This window comes from Leuciscus leuciscus (assembly GCF_965113295.1).
Source record: "Leuciscus leuciscus genome assembly, chromosome: 2".
NCBI lineage: Eukaryota > Metazoa > Chordata > Actinopteri > Cypriniformes > Leuciscidae > Leuciscus > Leuciscus leuciscus.
The window spans coordinates 51424782-51446020 of NC_138726.1; the positions used below are offsets into that span (position 1 = coordinate 51424782).

The following is a 21239-nucleotide window of genomic DNA, read 5'->3' on the forward strand; positions in this document are numbered from 1 at the left end:
AGTTTGCAACCTTCCTTGTTCACTTTTTCTGTCATGTCCTGTCCTGTCATGATTTTTATCCACCCTCACATTGTCGCAAACCTGCATGACATTCTTTCTTCTGCAGAACACAAAAGGAGAAATTGTGAAGTGTACTAGTTTTTTTTCTTTTCCATGTACTACAGTATACGGAATGGAGACTTAAGGGATAGTTTACACAAATGCGTGCATGCGTGTGTGTGTGTGTGTGTGTGTGTGTGTTTGTCTCCAGAATTTTAATTTTTGGGTTTCATTTTGTATTTTTTTAAGATAAAAAAATGACACTAAAGCACCAAAGTAAATCAGAAAAGTTTCATAAAAGTTGTCCGGATCAACTGATTAAGGACTCTAGACTCAAAAACTCAATATTATTTATGAATCACTAGGGCAGGTGTCAAGATTTTCAGTGAATAAAACGAAAATGTGCTCCTATTATGCTTTTTTGAATATTACCTTTCATGCAGTAATATAGCTGTTTGTTACAAACCAATGTAACAATGTAACACATTTGCATAATGCCAGTCTATGGTTTTCATTGGCTGCCTGTGAACGATGTCAACTTTGACCCTCAGACACTTTAGTTGTAGCTGAGCCTGGAAGAGTTTGGTTCGTGTTGTTCATGTCAAGAAGACGCTGTTTTCAGCTCCGAGAATCCACTTTGATGCACTTCAAAAGGACAAGGACTCACGCTGGAATTTATATGGAAAAACAGAGGCCATCGTTACTGTTAATATTACTGTGTATCAAGCGCTGTGTAAGCCTCCGAAGTTGAAATTCAGATATGGTAATGGACATTTTGGTTCCAACACACGCTGAAAGCGGTATAGGCCAATCACAACAGGCATGGACCATCTGACCAATCAGAGCAGAGTAGACCAATCACAACACACTGGGCCAGATCTGACCAATCAGAGCAGACTAGACTTTTGGAAAGGAGGGATTTAAAGAGATTGAATCTTCGAACAAACCGTTTTCAGACTTTCTGAGAAATTAGGGGATACTGCTGTGTATATTATTAGAAGATTAAGTTCAAACCAGTGTCGTTATTGTTAGCTAAAACTAAACCTATTAAAAATAGTGTGATACCTGAAATAAAGCTGAAATAAAACAAAATATTAATATTAAATCAAAAACGTAAAAAAATAAAATAAAAATTAAAGCTAAATAGAAACATTAAAAATAGAAAACACCATAATAGTATTTAAATGATGGCTAAAATAACCCTGCTTCAAACATCATGTCACATGGACCACTTTTATTTCCCTTAGGAAGCTTGAAAGCTTCAAATCTCATTCACTAATACTGCATGGAAAAGATCAATTCCTTCAGAATTTGTCTCACTAAAGAAAGAAAGTCGTACAGGTTTGAAATGATATGCTGGTGAGTAAATGACAGAAATGAATTTCCCTTTAACTTTTTCTACTAGGATTTCCTAGTAATAGCATCATCTAGTTCGGAGTAAAATTAGCAAGAACATTCGTTACTTTTGATCCGTTTTGTCATTTTTGCACAGTTTTCTATCCTTCTTGTTTAAATCCATTTTCCTCTCCCCAGCCCTGCCTTCTATTTCTGTGGTCTTCCTCTCCGGTTGGAGGGGGTTTGGAGACACGCTGTCACAATCCATTTATCACATTAAATATCAGCCCTCTAGCCCTCTCTTGTTCTCTCGCTCCCTCTCTCTCGTCTCTCATCCCTCCAGCATTCCTCTGTAGGTCCCCATCTCTCTCAGTTTCTTAACAACTGGCATATGCCCACTCATCCCCCCCATGACCCTATCCCTCACTCTTTCTCTCCATGTCTGTTTGCTCTCCTTCCCGTGCAACATCCGTGATCACTTTGGGTGAAATTGAATGAAGTCAACAAGGGGAAACAATGCTCTAATGACCATTAAAAACATCATATATTCGGTAGGATAATGCAGTTAATATGTTGCTCTGACATACCAAACTCCTTTTTTTCTGCTTGTTTAATATCATCATGTAAATCTCATACTTACAGGGATAGTTCAACAAAAACTGAAAATGTCATCATCTTTTGCTTGCCCTCATGTCATTCCAAACCTTTACAGCTTTCTTTTTTTTTTCTGTACAGTGATGTTATCGTTAACTAAAACAAAACTATTAAACTAAAACTATATAAAAAATAATGCTGACAAAACGATTAATCACATCTAACATAAAAGTTTGTATATATGAAACTGAATCTATTCATATAAAAGCTAATTCAAAATATTAATAAATGCTATAATAGTATATAAATAGTACCGTTCTAGACACAAATTATGATATTTTAAAGAATATTTCTACTGTTCTAGTCCATTTAATGAAGGTCAATGGGGTCCAAAACGATAATGCTCCCACTTTCACTTTCACAATATCACAAGGGTGAGTAAATGACGACATCTTCACTCACAAAAGTGACTAGATTTACGATTTACAATAGATCATGAATCAAGAAAGAGTGACTCGAGCCATCTCAAGGGTCCAGAATATCATAGAGACTTAGGAGTGGACTCTTATGACTTGAGCCAGTAAAGCAACCACCTAGCAAAAAATTAAGCAACTGCATAATCACTCTGTGGTAACTAACCATCCCCAACATTCTAGCATTGTTGTTCCATCACATGTCCTACGGAAAATATAGTTTCAAGTTACTATAGTTGTTGTTATTATACAACGGGGCAGTATTTGGCCTTCGCTAAAATCCATATCCATTAACATTATTACATCACAGGGAGGTCATGCAACCCAATGTGACAATGCACTTTACTGTCGTGTAAAGCAGCAGTGTATTATGACTTCTTTCTATAGAAGATTATTCCGCTGAAATTGTCCTCCTCCATGCAGCTCGAACGTTTTGTGCACATATAAATGTACGTTCATCTAATACATGCATAAAATGGGAGACCCGTGTACAGTATGCAAAAAGTAGCATTCATCAAACAGCACATGAACAATATACGGATTCAATATCCGCTGGGACACTTGCTATCCCATGAGGCCACTGGAGCCTATAGGAGCTGTCAGATCCAAAACGAGAACTGATTCGGGAGGCTTTTTTCAAGTTCTATATAGATATTCCTCATGGTTAATTTGTACTTGTTTAATGTCACTCAAACTGTCTATCATTCTGATTTTCTAGACTATTTTAGGTTGTAAAGTGCGCAGGATATATTAAAATTTCGCGCATGTCATGTATTTAGGCCTATGATCCTTAGCTGGGCAGCGTGTGCCTGAACCTCCCCAGCTCTACAGCGCCCCAGTTTTCCAATGTCAATCTGTGGTGAAAAATGGAACTGCAGCGCGCTCGAACTGAGGGCCATAGACTTTATTCACAGCAGCGGCATCTTTGATCTTTAACGGAAATGAAAGCGAGGCTGTGAGGGATAGACATACATCTCTTCAGTGGGTTGTACTGTTTGTTATTTAATGTGTTTTTGGATTGTTCTGACGAAACAGTACAAAATATATTTCCAAGGAATTTCAATGGACAAAAAAAAAAAAAAAAATCCAGACAACATGAGCTCTAGAAAAGGAAAAGGAGCTTTATACAGCTTTATACAGCGGGTGCCATTGAAAACACGGTAAATTGATCCCTCACACCCTCGCTTTCATACCTGTCATGGCGCTGCTCTGAATAAGGTCTATTTGGCAATTATTTCAGACTGCCCGCTTATTTTCACGTTTCCTAAACCTCGCTCCAGACCAAGACGATATTAATCCAATTCAGCTATGTGTATATTAGTCTGCATCAGGTCAGTAACTAGTTGGCTCGAAATATTCTAAATTAAAACAACATTTGGAGGCAATAAATACTACATTAAAGCAATTCTAAGACAGAGTTCTGTGTGAGTGTGTAGTAAAGTCTGTCAATCAACATTATTAGAGCGCCACCCTCAGGCTGAATAACGCAACCTCTACCAAAAATGTGTCTGAATGTTCAGGATTAGAAAAGCTTACAAAATGTTTCTCATACATTGCGCAGACCCAGAATCTGGCCTACTTAAAGGGATAGTTCACACAAATATGTAAATTCTGTCATAAATTTTTCCCCCTCATGTCATTCCAAACCCATAAGACTTTCGTTCATTTTCGAAACACAATTGAAGATCTTTTTAATGGATTTCTGTCCCTCCATTGACAGCTACGCAACTACCACTTTGACGCTTCAAAAAGTTCATAAAGCGATCCTAAAACTAATCCATATGAATTGAGCGATTTAGTCCACAATTTCTGAAGAGACACGACTGATTTATATGATGAACAGATTGAATTTAGCCTTTTTATTCACATATAAACATCGATCAGCGAACATAAAAAATACAGACATTTTTCAAAATATCTTTTGTATTCCGCAGAAGAAAGTGAGGGTGAGTAAATGATGACAGATTTTTAATTTGGGGGGGAACCAATACTTTACAGTTTAATAAAATAATAATAAAATAATAATATTTCTCAACAATGATTCAATACATTGTGTAAAGTAATGTGAAATCTTCTGAATATGACATTTTTGTTTGTCTCTGTAAATAAAAGGAGACTGATCAAAATTGCCATACTTTTTATTTTTACCAAAGAATATTTCTCAGAATGGCTTCTTCATTATTGTCCAAGAAAAAAAGGTTTCAGCTTGACCTTTTGTGAAAACATGCCCGTAGTGAAGATGTTACAACTTTTGCATTACAACTTTTGACCTATAGGCAACTTCCCATGTGACAATTAGCCCCGCTCTCTCCTATAAGGTCCCAGGCTTGTTATTTAGGAATCAACCAGAAGAAGAAAAAAAAAGGGTGAAAGAGGAAAAGGGGAAGAGAGAAAGACAAAGATGAGGACAGAAAAACAAAAACAGAGAGTGTGAGAGAGTGAGAGTGAGAGAGAGAGAGAGAGAGAGAGAGAGAGAGAGAGAGAGAGAGAGAGAGTGTGAGAGAGAGAGAGAGAGAGAGAGAGAGAGAGACATGGCTGGATTGGGAGTAAAAGACATCTAATGAGAGAGGACCTGAGAGAGAGCGAGAGAGGGCTTGTATAGTTTTCATTATGTGGGTTATGCTGCAGCGACAAATTTAGAGTGTCCTGATTTTCTTGAGTCACTGATCCCTGGGTACCAGCAGTAGTCCATGCCACACTGCCAACATCCTGACCGCACAAAGACGTGGTCACACACACACTCCGACCACACTTACACACCACACTCGTGTCGGGAACCACTTGACCGACCCATGAGAACAGCCTCTCATCAAGGGATCACCGAATCACAAACCCAGCACACCAGAAAATTCACTTTTGTCAACAAACATAAATCACAAAGATTATCAGTTTTCACTCCAAGATAACCGGATCCAATGAAACGCCTTCAGATGCGTGCGCGTTAGTATGAAAATATTCAAATGCGCAACAAAGACTGAGATGATGTCATTTAAATATAAACCCCTTCATGAATAGAGATAAAAATGGATAAGCCCCGCCCCCTTTCCCATTAACCAGAGAGAACTCTGCAGATGAGATATTGAAAGATTTTCTTGATTAGTATTTTTGTCTTGTTTTCCAATACCTAAACCTAAATCAAGATACGGTACCTTAAGAAGCAAAGTGACATAAGATGTTAAGTCTTGATATCTGAAGAAAAAAAAATGCTTAAAACAAGAGCAAATATCTGCCAATGTGGAAGGAAAAATAAACTTGTTTTCCCTTTATCTGCCTTTATCCAACTGGCAGATATTTGTTTTAAAGTTGCATTTTGTAATATTTAGGAGGATCTGTTGACTGAAATGAAATATCATATATACATAACTATGTTTTCAGTGGTGTACCTTACATAATGACCTGTTATGTTTTTATTACCTTAAAACGAGCCATTTCTACATACTGTACACCGAGGGTCCCCTTACATTGGGCCATTTTGCGCCCCCATTTTTATACAGTAGCCCTAAACAGACAAACGCGTTTTGTCACTATTTTGTTCTTCGTGCAAATAATCTGCTAAAGTCAGCGAATAAAACACTAACACAATGATGAACAAGTAACAATAATAATTGCAAACATTTCGTTTAACTGAATAATTAAGTAAACCTAATTTCTTAATTTATCTTTTACTCTCTGCTGTCTCAGATGACGACATCTTTTCCTGTCGGCCACCGTAACTTCTGTTGTTTGCAATTCGCAACCTCACCACTAGATGCCGCTAAAACTACAGTGCACCTTTGTTTTAAGCTTAAACTGACGTAATGGTTTTTTTTTTTATATATATATACATCACTATATATATATATATATATATATATATATATATATATATATATATATATATATATATATATATATATATATATATATATATTGCTTGTATCTTGATTTCTTGATTAAAGAATATTTAGATATTTGTACTGGAAAACAAGACAAAAACACTAAAATAGTTTTTTGCAGGTTTATTTATTATATTGTACAGACAAAAGTAAGTAAAAAAACCTGTTTTAATTTGCACTTATTACGCAAAAACAAAGGCATTTTGGAGCATCTGATCTGGAAACAGCATTTTCAGTGTCCCATTACATTTTACTGGTTCATCCAGCATTTCACTCTTTTTGTACCAGTTAAACAATTACGTAATGTTTTTTGAGATTGCGTATGAGAATCGAAGACAAAAAAAGACTGTCCCCATTACCTTCCTCGGCACTCTTTAATCAAAACGGACCCTTCGAGGTACAAATCCTAGATACTACCAGCACTGACACATCGTCAGACAAAAAACAAAAAAAAACCAGAGCTGTTCTTTAAACCTCCTCCATGCGCATGCAGCGCACCGGACCAGACACTTCTGTGACTTCATGCGCTAGCCACTCTCAGACAACAAAGGAGTGTGTCTGGACCAGGAATACGTCACCTGCTGCGGTCAAGGTGCCTGTGCTGGAGCAACGGGGGGGAAACAACGACTCCGAGTGCATTTGACACCTCGACACAGAACAGACAGCCCCTTCTAATGCTTTCCATGCTCGAATCATTTTATTGTCCATTTCTGATTTCATACATCGTTAAACCGCTGTGTGTGGCTGCCATTGATAAATTAGCATCATATTATTTATTAGTGTACATAAAGCTGTCATAATCCTTACGTCTGTCCATTTTTTAATGCATCCTCCTCTGTCGTAACCCCTCTCTGCCTTTTTTTTATCCCCTGCTACTCCAACCAATCGGGCACTTTCACTGGCTCATAGTGTAGCGTCACCATAGCAACAGCTGACGTATGCAAAAAACTACCCCAAAAGTTTTTTCCTTGTTTGCAGGAATGTGCATGTGTGTGTATGCATGCATGTTTGTGGTTCGCTTATGTGTGTGTATACCTCCTGGTTCTTTTTTAACATTTAAACAGATAAATGTCCTGTTAAACAATTGCTTGAGATGCACTGATGTATGCATTTTTGATGAAGTTAAAACCATCTGCATATCAGCTATAGCATGAAAAAGGCTAATACTGATGATTTTTTATTAATTAACAGAGTTAAGGCACTGAGTTGCATAATGTATGTTGCATAATCCAACGTTTTTACGTCATAATCCAACAATTGACGAAACTGTCACTGTCCCGATCGGGCCAGTGCTGCATCTTCACAAAAGTTTATCCTTTGCACGTGCTTTTAAGCCTTGCCAATTTAAATATTTAAGTGCAAGAAGATGTGAAAGAGAACTAAATTTGGTACCCACTGTGAGATTAGTTTTTATTTGCGCACACATCCGAAACGTTCGGCGGGAAAGCTACGTTTTAGACAGCGCCACGAGATCTCGAGATATTAAAATGTGACGAGATTTCTTGTCGAGGTGAAAAGCTGTCTCGCGATATCGCCATGACGGAGCGTGAGGATGAAATTAGCATAGAATTGCTTTTTTTATATAATGATAATTTATAGAGATTTTTATTTAATTCAGTTTGATAACGGTCGCTTCACCAATTGGACGGCTATTCTAAACGTCTGCTCTGCTCAGCACGAGCTACAGAGTCGCACAGAAGGAATCACAGTTCACTGATCGCGGGACGAGAGTTCATAGACAGTATATAAACTGGACACAGCGACCCCATAGGTTTCAACGGAGACAAGTGAAGTCAATTAGACGCTCTCACTTCCTGATGGTCGAGCGCACTGCGCAGACTCAAACTGAGCTTGACGACGTAGATGTGACGTGAGCAACCCGTCTGTCTTCTAGTAGCTGTGCCAAGAGAAATCTGAATCATTCCCTTCCGAAACTTGCAGAGACGGAGAGTGTGAGTAGGAGGTGTCCATGAGCTAGGAGCAGGAGCAACTTTTGCTAAGTATTCTGATTAATTATTTTGTCATTTTGCCTCCACGTCCCCGATTGCCCGCGAGCTTCTCCTCCTGTCCATACGGTAATTTCTCTACTGTGCAACAGCGAGTCGTGTGGTTATGACGCAATCGTTAGCCTATTTTTACAAAAACTGCATCTACGGGGCCATAACGTAAGATACAAGGTAATGGAGCCTTTTATACATTTTCGTGTTTCTTTAGAAATAAATAATGGACAAATGGAGTCTTTAAACGCCTCAGATGTAAAGTTATTCGCTGTCAAAGTGACACCAAAATGAATGGGAGTCAATGGGATGCTAACAGCAGGTGGGGGTCCGCTAGCCAATGGCGGCGCCCGGGGAAGCTTCAATGTTTTCCGAAACACTGCCCCCCTGCGAGAGTTAGGCGAGATGAATGACAAGACCACGGCGCAGGATTTGTTGCACAACCGAGTCTTATTTTGTAAAATGCGCGCTCAGCACCGCCACTCCCTATTCACAGAGTACGTGCGATCGCAAATGTGTTGGAAGTTTAATAGGGATTATATTTATTTTATACAACAGTGTTATGTTACATTTGATTTCAGTTTCTGTACCTGAAAACTACTGTTAGACCTACGTGAAAAGCACTGTTTATTTCATAATTCTGCATCTTTGTTCTGTTCATGCATTTATGTTGGCCTGTTACATTTTAAATGGATCCAATCAGTGTTAAGTGTAGATGATTTGATGATGCAGCAATAAACTAGCTAGTATACAACATGCGTTTTTGAACTTTGCTCATTTAAAACATGATCAAAACTAATTATGTTTAATGACAAAAGTAACATCTGAATCAGTATCGGAATCGGCCAAAATTCCTATCGGTGCATCCCTAACAATTACCAAATGTTTTTGAGATTACAAATGAGAATGAATGTGTATGCATGTACATGTGGTTTGCTTTTTAAACAATTAATGTTCCTTTCCTAATGTTCATTGGTCAAGAATAACCTAAATCACTCAGGCACCCTGTTTGTACAGTTACTAGCTAACAGTGTATATATAGTGTCCCTCTCCGTCGTCAACATTTCCTCCTGTCGTCTCTTATTTGTCCGCAGCCTCATCCGACGCTTTCCCTTCATCATCTTCCCGCTTTGCTTCTCTAGATTCGCCCTTGCCATTCCTGACAGTGAGGAGAAACACCTCTTTCCCTGTGTCACTCTCTCATTCTCATCTTCCTCTTCACACCTCTCTCTCTCTCCTCATCCTTTTCTCCCCCTCCATCCCTCGTTCCTCTCCTTCTCGTTCTTTGTCCCTCGATCCGTGCAGCCCAGAGTTGCTATAGAAACCGATCTATTTGAAATAAAAGGGAAGGAAAATTATTTCTCGCTGGTTTCTACTCTCTCCCCCCCCCCCCCCCCGCCCCCCCTCCCCCTTTCACTCCTTTCCCGGCCGCCGCTTCTCATCTTCTGCAGGATTTATAGAGCTAGATTTTAACATTATTTATTTGCGTGAATCGCATTCAGGGCTATTGTTGCCATGGCTACTGTGGGAACATTGACATAATATTACATACAGTGACCATGGCAACCTCAAGGGTCATCAGCAGAGTGCTATGCTAATGCTTGGAAGGACTGTCCACTTCCAATAGGCCGAGGCTTGAAGTATTACCTAATACCTCACAGACGTCCTTTCAGTGCACTAAATATTTGGCTTTCCAAACAAATATCAAGAGGCTGAGAATGCCAGATGTGGTTTGTGTGTGTGTGTGTGTGAATGCATATGAGGAAACACGCACAAACTGACATTAAGCTCGCTCTCAGAAGCTGTTTCATCATATGCCTTTTATTTTATGACTTTGACGTACTTTGATGCAAAAGAATGGAAAAGACTTGTCATTAAAAAGCAAGTGCTACACTCAACTGTGGGAATCTCCTTCAATGCCGATCTAAAGCTGAGCTATGCTGATGAGTAACTAGCCAAGAGTCATAATGTCTGATTGATGTTTACACGCTCTTAATGCATTCATCAGTAGCTTCAAGTCAACATGAAAATGCCTTTCACGAACCATTTTACTGTACTTCAGTGTTATTCCGAAATAAAAAATAAAATGCATTTACGAGAAGGGTTGCAAAGTTCTGGGAAATTTCCATGTTGGAAACTTTCCATGGAAATTAATGAGAATATATGGGAATTTAATGGGAATAAACTGAAAATGTGTAAAATTGCATGTTAGCATATAACAGGGAACTTAAATATATAAAATTAAAAACATCTTGCAGAATTATCTTAGTTAAAACAACCAGATTTAATGCAAATTCAGCTGGATTTCTACCCTGCACATTCCTTAATCACATGCACACACCAAACTACTTCCTTTTGGGATCATATGGAATATGTTTATTTTATTCAACATTCATGCATTTTTGTTATTAAATGAAAGAATCGATTAAAGTGAAAAATGACCCCATTATAAATTATAAATATAAATTACCCCCATTAATTCCCGTTAAGTTTCCAACTTGGAATATTTCCCAAATTCCCCAGCTTAACTTCCCATGGAAAGTTTCGTGAAAATTTCTGGAGAGTTTTTTTAATATATATATTCAACAAAAAATTAAGGCAGGACTTTATTTTATCTATTGGCAATAGAGCGTTACAATGGACTTGGTTACAAGTATTTTTCCACCAAAAAATTTAAATGTTAGAGTTATAAGCCATGGACCAAAACAACCAACTCTTAGGGTGAATCACAACATTATAAACTTTGATTCGAAGCAAAATAGTACTTGAAAATAGGACCAAACGACGAACTTTACACCCTGAAGTAATTCATAAAGATCTTTCGGCACATTACTCCGACCCGCAGATACCCACACTTGACCGTTACTCTCTATTGATTGGATCGAGAAAAGTGGAAGTCACATACCAGAATGGAGACAAGCGGTTGCAGGATTCAATTTGTTAAAGTCCCCCTGTAGTCAATAATTTATCCCTTAAAACTCATCTTTGATCACCAAAATACATATTTAAAAGTTTTTTCCTTCAAAAAAAAATGTGTCCTGCCTTAAAATAGCTTGAACGTAATTCTACACCCTTGCCTCATTTAGTACACGCGGTTCTATGAATATGCAAATTAGCCCCGCCTCCACTCACACCAGCTATTCACTCGTTGCTGATCACACGTTGACCCGATTGGTTACAAGGTAGTTTGTGATGTCAGAAACACCAGCAATTTCAAACCATGTTTTTGAGATTGTCTTTGGTTCACTGCAGTTTTAAGGAGAAAATACTCAGCAATGGTGTTGACTTATGCATTTGCACATGATTTGTCTTATAGCATATTAAAAACACCACATAGACATATAAACAACATTAAAAGCCTGATTTTCACCACAGGGGGACATCTAGATTAATGCTAATTTATACATTCACACTACCGCAAACATATCTAACATTTTAAGGTCAATTAATAGGCCTATTAATGTATTGTGAAAAAACATGAGCTAACAATGAACAACAGTAAATGTATAACATTATCCTTAATTTAAAAAATATATAAAATACGTAAAAGTATTGCTCATTGTTGCATTTATTGAACTTTATTGAAAAAGTGTAAACTTTTTGTATTAACTTGCACTAATGAATGCTCCTCAATAAGCCCAGCAACATATGTTAGTAAAGTCAAAGGGTCCATTTTGGTTTCCCATTGACTTCACAATGCATCTTTGTATTGAGTCAGCACCGGAACAGCTAGCATTTTAACAGCTCTACATTTTGGTCCACAACCTCACTGGGTGACCGGTAATAATGCTTTTTGATGCAGAACGCCTCGCTGTCTCCCCAACTGTGAATGGCTTTTATTGCGAGTCGGCTGATTGGCCGAACTCGATCAGCCCTCCCTGATTTGAAAACTTCAGAGAACGAGAAATGACATCACCATCATCATCAGCCACATTCCATTGCAGTGGGGGAGGGGATGTCTGAAAAACTCCCCCCCACACACACACACACACACACACACACACACACACACACACACACACACACACACAACAGAGGAGAATCTCATCAGGGTCTAGAGTACAGAGTGGCCTCTTCATCATGCGCTCTCTTTTAATTCATGTGCTTCTCCATCTCTCTCTCTCTCTCTCTCTCCCTCTCTTTTTTTTCATCTGTCCCTGTTTCCCTCTCCTATTCCGTGACCCCTCCCCCTCTCCTCTGACTACAGGAATGCAAGAAACACATCTGGAACTTATTAGAAAGAGGGAAGGGGGAAAACGAACTGGGGGATGGAAAGAGGGAGAAGGGAAAAATGAGAAGACTGAGGGAGTGAGGAACGACAAAAGAATGAAAAGCAGAGCGAGGGCCAGAACAAGGGGCCACTCGACAAAACCTTTTCTGGAAAGAAAGAAAGAAAGAGATGTGCATTGCAGGAGCTAAGGCACATTTTAAAGGGATAGTTCAGACATTCGGACATTAATTACAACATGTCGCTGCAAACGCATATGACTATTTATTTTTGTGAAAGTCAAAAGGTGATATTTTGAAGAATCTTAAGGTTGGCTTTTGTCCATACAGACAGGGAACTGGAGCTTTCAAACTTTAATAAGAAAGCAAAAACACTGTAAAGCATCATAAGAGTAGCCTATATGGCTCATGCATTCCGACTGACATCTAACTTTTTAAATACACGAGTTGAACTCGAGATCTGAATCATTCCAATTTGTTAACATTCAGCTGAGTTTTGTGAACCGGATCAACCGATTAATCGAAAAGAACTGACTAGATAAAGAATAAATGACTTCTCTCACACAAGTCGTATGGACAACTTTTATGATATTTCATGGTGGTTTTTGAAGCTTGAAAGCTCCAGTTGCGATTCTTTGTGGTTGTATGTGGAAAAAAAATGGCTGGTGCATTCTTCAAAATTTCCCTTTAGCGTTCTACAGAAGAAAGATTATGACATGAGAAGTACATGATGGAGGAATTTTCATATTTGGTTAAGCTATTCTTTTAAACATGACAAAGTAACGGCTAACGCTGACAAAAAACACACAAATGTGGATGAATGGAAGGCTGTTCATCTGAAGGGAAACATGGCATGTTCAAAATCGTTTCAATGAGATGGGATGTGGGAGCCCCTAAAAGAGGCGAGGGGGGTTCAAAGATCCTCGTCTAAGCCGGGCCTTTGAACTTTCCCCCCCTCACATTCATTGGAAGCAAGAGAAAGAGAGGGTGTGAGCAGCCTCTTCTATGAGAGCAGTCGAGCATGAGTAATAATGCCTTTCTCTCCCTCTGGCCTAAAGCACACCCCCCTCTGGTCCCCCCTTCACCCATCCACAACAAAAAGAAAACTCAAATCTTTGTCAATTCAGTGCCTCAACTTCACCCACCTGTCCCCAGGGCCGTCTTCTCGTACAGACTCACCTCCAGACTAAAACTACGTATTTTCTAAATCCACTAGTCCACTGGGTTGCCTGAACGATTAATTGACTAATCGGTCTTAATGCCGTGATGAAACAGAAGTAGGGACAGATCTGTTCCTCTGCAACGTGACGCATGTTCAAGTAAAACAGATTATCGAGGGGAAAAAAAAGTAGGGTAGGGACTTGGTGTGTGGAGGTGCAGGGTTTAAGCGGACTAAATGATTGGACAAGCCCGGCATACGTCACCAGAGAGAAGTCTGTCGTCATCCTGATTGAAAAATACAAGGTCAAAACTAATTATAAAAAATGAAACGTGCATGGATGAATCATTCACAATAAGATCAATAACTTGCATTTAGAAAATATATAGGGTGACATTGAATTGCATGTTGACTTAATGGACGCCATACATTATTAGGTTGGTTTCAGGTTTACGTGATCATACGCATTTCTTAGGGGGTGTCCACTGTCCACACAGAAGCTTTAGAAACAACTAGATGGAGAACAACCGAATGGAACGCAGGGCTCTTGATGCCCATTTTTAAGGTAAGACACCCCAGGTAAACAGGGTAAAAAAAAATAAAAAATTAACTAATAGATATCACCATACTCCCCTAGTTGATTGATTACATCATGATTTGCAAAAAAAAAAAATTGTATTACAAGTTTTCTGAAATGTTACATTTAAATATGCAAATGAGGCATTATCTAAATAAATGTGCACTAATTTGCATACATTTCTAGAATAAAAATCTGAACATTGGATTAAGCCATTTCATTATTTATTTATTTTCACATATTAGAGTCAGAGGGGATTTGGATATCTTTTAATCATTCCATCAATCAGAAAAAACTGTCAGCTGACAGAATTATAATTTTTTTATTTCTTTTTTTAGGAATAAAATGTTGTATAAAATCAGGAAAATTATATAAAAACAAACCCCTCTGTAGAAACCTTCAGAATATAGTTAGTGCAGTGCTTGAGAAAAAAATCATTTTGAAAATGGCCTTCGAAGATAAATTATGTACTGTAATTTAAATCTACAGATGCAAATAGATAAAGTGCTATAAAAGATTTTAAACTTGTGTATTTTGGATGTTTTCTTTCAACTAGTCTGAAAAAAACAACATGCACAAAATCTTAAAATTGACAGATGCGTGAATAAAACAGTAGTGCCTGTAGTGTCTCACCTCAAAGGTTCAAAGGTAAAAAGTACATTTATTTATTTAAAAAAACATAAAAAGAAAATGCATTGCTCATGCCAGGATTCTCAAAATGGCCAAACACAGCAATTTCCATTATTACATTAAATGCACCAGAAATAAATACACTTCTATAACAACCAGATACAGACCACAAACCAATTCCTCAATCTGATCTTTGCTTTAAGTTCATCCAAAAATTGAAATTCTGTCATCAGTTACTCACCCTCATGTTGTTCAAAACCTAAAAGAGGATAGTTTGAAGAATGCTGATAACCAATATGAATTCCATTGAACGGACAAAAAAAAAAAGAAGTTATGATCAAATCTCAAAATATCTTCTTGTATGTTCCGGAGAAGGCATGAGGCTGAAAGTTATTTGCTGAGACTCTTCCCCTCTGCAGAAGTAATTTGTGTTCAGAAACAAAAAAAGGTCAATCAATACATCACATCACTGACACAAAGAGTCATTGGTTGAATATGCAAGAATGAAACCAAAATTTCAATCTCCAATTTAGGTTTCTTACACAAAACTATCATATGGCTCTAAAATGTGGAGAAGAGCACACAAGTCTCGCAAACTACATTTATGGTGTTTTTGGGGTTCGATAGATCCCGTTGCATGAAGATTCTTTAAAAATCCTCCTTAAGTGTTCAATGGACATTGTTCACAGCACATGGGTTTGGAACAGCATGGGGGACAGTAAATGAAACGCTTTGTGAGCTATCATTACACACAGAGCAGGTGTGTTCAGTGTCACTCACTGAGATCTACCTTCAGTTCTAACCCTGCTCATACACACCTGCCTGTGATTTACATGTGAACCGGAACACAGTAATTATCTGGTTCAGGTGAGTTTGATTAGAGATGGAAGTCAACTCAGCAGGAACACAGATATCCATGAACAGGAATTGAATATCTTCTTCTGCCTATTATTCCACAGCTCTATAAGGTCATTCGTGGAAGAAAATAAAGTAGCTTTTTTTATTTTTACTTGACAAAAACTCCTTCGATTTTGTTGTAAAGCGATGTATCAACACATATCTTAAAGTGCCCCTATTATGCTATTTTAAAGGTTCCTAATTTCGTTTTTGGAGGTCTCCTACAATAGGTTTACATACATCCAAGTTCAAAAAACACTTTCATTTTCTCATAATATACGTAACATTTGCACATCACCTCATTTTATATAGAGTCTGAAAACAATTTGTTTGAATTCTGCTCTGATTGGTCAGACAGCCCAGTCTGTTGTGATTGGTCAACTCTGCTCTGATTGGTCAGATGGCCCAGTCTGTTGTGATTGGTCTACTCTGTTCTGATTGGTCAGACGCCAGTCTGTTGTGATTGGTCTACTCTGCTCTGATTGGTCAGACGGCCCAGTCTGTTGTGATTGGTCTACTCTGTTCTGATTGGTCAGATGGCCCAGTCTGTTGTGATTGGTCTACTCTGTTCTGATTGGTCAGATGGCCCAGTCTGTTGTGACTGGTCAACTCTGCTCTGATTGGTCAATCAGACATTGGTCAGATGGCCCAGTCTGTTGTGATTGGTCTACTCTGCTCTGATTGGTCAGACGGCCCAATCTGTTGTGATGATTAGTCTATCGCTTACAGCGCGTGTGTCGGAAGCGAAACTCCCATTACCATATCTGAACTTCAGCTCCGGATCTTCCTCAGCACTTCATACACAGTGATACGATGGAGTCAGTTTTTCCATATCAATCCGAGTCTTCATTTTGAAGTGCATCAAAGTGGATTCACAGCACTGAAAACTGCGTATTCTCGATATGAACAACACAAACAAAACTCTTCCAGTCTCAGCTACAAATAGCTGTGTTTGAGGGTGGGGTATCATGCAATTTATTTTCTTAGTTATGTAGGTTTGTAACCGGAAGTGAGACTGGAATTACTAATGACTCGTTTCAGCAGTTCAGAATTGATTCTTTCTTTTAGGAGACAATAACTTTATTATAATTAAAATTTTGCTGACTGTTTACATTCACAAACAGCTATATTACACACTGCATGAAAGATAATATATATAAAAAAACAAAAAACATAACAGGGATTTTAACCATAAGAAATACCAATACAACAGGAAATCATGCTGACACTGCACTTGATCACCTTGTTTATATGATGCTGTGGTGCATTAGGATTCTTTAAAGACAAAGATTTGTAATAATCTAGAGAACATTTTGTATAAATCCTGCAGAGTAAAAACACAATATCAAAGTATGATGTAGATTAAAAAAGTTCTTTGTTTGTAAAAGGTTAAATTACAGGACATGCCACAGAGTGATTCATGCGACTGCTGAATGTTTTATTTGAGGTATTGCTTCTGAAAGACTCCTGGCTGCTATGATGGAATGGGCCTGATGCTTAAACTCACATTACAACGGTTTTTCACTGTACAAATTATAGACCTCTTCATTATACACGAGTGCGCAATATGCACAAATATAACAAACACCAGGCGTTTAAGAATGCCTGACAAACCACAGGGAAAAAGGCACTGCTAGAGTAACAAAAAATTTAATTATCCACATATTACCTGGACAGAATCTGCAACTTGGTCTAATTTCTAATGCATTACGAACATTGAGTGCACCGTTACAGTAAGTGCAGATGGAGTCGTTCTCACTTCAGTCTATTCAGCAGGTTACTATGCTTCACAATGTGTGCTTAATCTTGACCTATATTACTACACTGCGTACAGTATCATTGAACAGTTATTAGAAGGACAATGGCGGTATTGTTGTGAGGTCATCACTATTGTCTCTGCTAACCTTAGAAAAGTCATAACAGTTTGAACTATCCCTTTATTGCGTTGCTACCTGTAATGCACATTGTACCTTTCATTCATTCTAGTGAGTCATTCTGCGTTCTTCTTCATTTTATAATGGCTTTAAACATTGTGTGATGCAGAACAAAGCCGTGTCTGTATCCCTGGAAGACAAATCTCCCCAGATCTTGTCGCATGCTGACGTTCAAAGCACCTGAACCTGTCTTCAAAAGGTATTTCTCGATGAATATGCATGTTTCTGCTTTGATTCTGGACCTTATGAGAATGGGTTACATCATTCGTTACCTTCCCGGGACAAAAACACGCCCCTCACCTATGATGGAGTGCTATGTACCTGCTCTCTCCCTCTCTCACACACACACATGCACAGTGTGTGACAATAGGGAGGGTGTCCGCATAGGCGCGATCACGGGAAAAGATGCTGTAATCTAACAGGTAGAGCTCTGTGCTGTCGCCTAGCAACTCGCTGGATACATTAATTCAGGCGCACCTGGATTTGCACAATGCAAAACATTAATTGGCCATGCGATATGCAGGGAAAATTCTGTGATGAAACGTGCTTGACTGTGAGTGTCAAACATGATGCGCAGGTGCTGAATTACCTACAGGAGCCCGAGGAAAGGAAACGAAGTGGTGCGTTTCTTTATGCGGGAGTCTGTCAAAGAACCCCTGCGTGCGTGCGTGCGCGTGTGCATGTGCGCGCGTCCTCAAACCTCTCGTCTACTTTGTATTCTCATGACGAAAACATGTTTGACGGGAGCGACCGCCGTTCTTCAGTGTTCCGCACTGGCAGAGTTTTCAGTCATCACGTCATAGAACGAACGACATCACCGTTAACTTTGCGCGTGGAACGCAAAGGTCACGTTGCACCTTGATGACCGGACGGACACGAACGCTATAAGATCCACAGTACATCTACATCTCCCCCCGTTCTCCCATTTCTCTCTCATATACTCTCACACATACACAACTTTCAGCTCGCGGTTCATTAAGCCGAGTCTCTTACCTCTGTGGAAACTCAACGCCAAACTCAGAAGCAGCAGCAGTCCATGCATGGTTCAAATCTCCTCATGGGGAGCGTCAAAATCCCTCCAACGGTGGATTATAATCCTTCCATTCACGTGCTGGCTGTGTATTGCCCCTTTTGTCCCCCCTTCGATACTTTTTAACGCATTTCTGGTCGTTTTTCTTCAGCCGTTCCTTCTTTTGCCCTCCTCTCTTGCGTCCTCAACGACGCTCCGGTTTCTTATTAGTGGCACATTCCTTGTTCATCGCTCTCTCTCTCTCTCTCTCTCTCTCTCTCTCTCTCTCTCTCTCTCTCTCTCTCTCTCTCTCTCTCTCTCTCTCTCTCTCTCTCTCTCGTGTCAGCAGCTGCTCCCTCCCTTTCTGTTTCTTTTCAGTGATGTCCAATTCATGAACGTTCTCTTGAACCGAATCTTTTCAGTGATTCTGATGAACCGGTTCGCTCACAAATCGAACGGGGTCTGTCACGTCCTATCGGTTTTCGAGTCAAATAACTCGCTGACTCATGAATCAGAAACTTCCTTTTAGATTTCGGATCAAAGAATCATTCAAAATTGAATTAGCTTTTTTCCATTTAACTTTTAGACCGTTATGGAGAAGAGGTTCTTTGAAGAGGTTCTATGTTCTTTGTCCTATCCGGGTTAATAACTCACCGAATCACAATCGTTTCTGTAGGTTAACCTTTTTTACAAATAGCCTACTGGTGCTGCAGAGGTTGAACGTTTTTGTATCACATAGGCCAATTGTAAAACTTTTACCATCTCTGAATAATATTACTCTATATTAGCCTACAATTCCTCACAGGTTTTTATTTATTTATTTTTTATAATTAAAATGTAAATTCATGTCCTAGTTACACTTAATGTTATCACTCTTTCCTGGTTAAATAAACATGTAATATACACTGAACATAATATAAACATCTAGGCTACATACAATGTATTTAATTTCCTTTTTTAATTAAATTATATTAATAACTTAATAACTAAAGGTAGTAAGAATTTAAACAATATCTTTTATTTTATTTATTCAATAAGCTGTTCTTTAGTCAACTAATTTTCGGATCATCAGTCATCAAGCTCGATAGCCTCCTCTCACGTGACCTTCCCTCGTTCATACTCAATTACCCCCCACTAAAAAATAGGGTTATAAATCAATGGGCTCAGAGGAGGCAAGAGTGTTACTTAAAAAAAAAAAAAAAGAGTGACTTTTACACGTTTTAATCTCACATTTTGTAGTATTTATGTTTTATTTTTGTAATATGAAATATTTTCTCCTATTTTTTAAGGAGGCACTGCCAACCTTGCCTCCTCAGAGGACACGCCCCTTTTATATAAGAACTTAATAGATAAAATAAATAAATAATGTGTCTACTCATGGCTTTATTGTAACGTGTACAAATATTTGTATGAATAATTTTAGTGTATAATTAATAAATGATAAATTCATAATAATTAATATTTTCAAACGTGGAGCTTTATTGGAACATTTAGCTAATTTTTCCTTTTTTTCATTGCCTACATGAAATTAAACCTAAGAACAGGCATGTACGAGGTTAAACATTCGAATAGTGTTTGACCAATTCATACTGAATCCAAGAAGAAAAAAAGAAGAAGAAAAATGTTGACAAACCCATTTACAAAAAAGATCGTCAACTTTATATCACAGAAAGAGCATTCTTTTCCTCGATACTTTGAAGAGGGTTTTTTTACGCTGAACTGTTTTTTGAATCGGTTCATTGAAACGAACGTTCGAAAGAACCGATTCTCGGCACTGAGTCGAATTCTCCATCACTGTTTCCCTTTGCCCACCCCAGTTCAGTTGAGTTGCCCTCCCTCTTCAGAACTCCAGAGCGACAAAGAGAACAGACCCCGCGGGGCGAAGAAATAAACCTTCTCTTTTCTTCATCGTATCCTAGAGATTGGACTCGCATTTTTTCACTGTGCGTTCAGCCCTGTTGGAAGGAGAAGGACTTTGAGGGGCAAAATGTTGACAGCATATGCATTAGCTCACTGGATAAAATGCCAGTAAAGATGGAAAATATATGAACGCATTCATTTAAACTTGTCTATGGATGCAATTGCAGGTTGGCAGTAAAAGGATATTTAAGAACGCTGGACTGTCAAATATCTCATATTTGATTTTCGTGATCACTTTCAGACTTGACGTTTCCTGAACGTACTCTGTACATATCTTTGTTTGCTCTGCCATCTGCTGGACAGAATCTCAACTACTGGGCAGAATTTGGACTAGTGACCAAATTACTAGGTAGCCTATATTAGATTGGACTGTATGATAATGTTATCATTATAAACTTCTTATATAGGCTATTTACTACCCAGAATCAAACCTCAATGCAAGATATTATTTTGGCCATAAAAATAACCCAGATCTGGTGCTTGAACTTGGCTACTTAATGCATATTAAATAATACTCAATGGGCCCATTAAAATAATTTAATTAAAATCTTGTATTTACCAACAAACACTTTT

General features: G+C 38.4%; 1 protein-coding gene across 2 annotated transcripts in view; it reads right to left on the bottom strand.

Moving 5' to 3' along the window:
• The window catches only part of kirrel1a (kirre like nephrin family adhesion molecule 1a), a 43846-nt gene extending 24826 nt beyond the window's left edge, over nt 1–19020 (bottom strand). Inside the window, exon 1 of one of the 2 annotated variants that reach the window (XM_082155623.1) lies at nt 18731–19020. In XM_082155623.1, coding sequence (XP_082011749.1) covers nt 18731–18779 — 49 coding nt within the window. In that variant the 5' untranslated portion in view covers nt 18780–19020. The remainder of the gene's footprint in view (nt 1–18730) is intronic. The other variant, XM_082155624.1, reaches the window with a different exon arrangement.
• Nucleotides 19021–21239: the final 2219 nt, after the last annotated feature.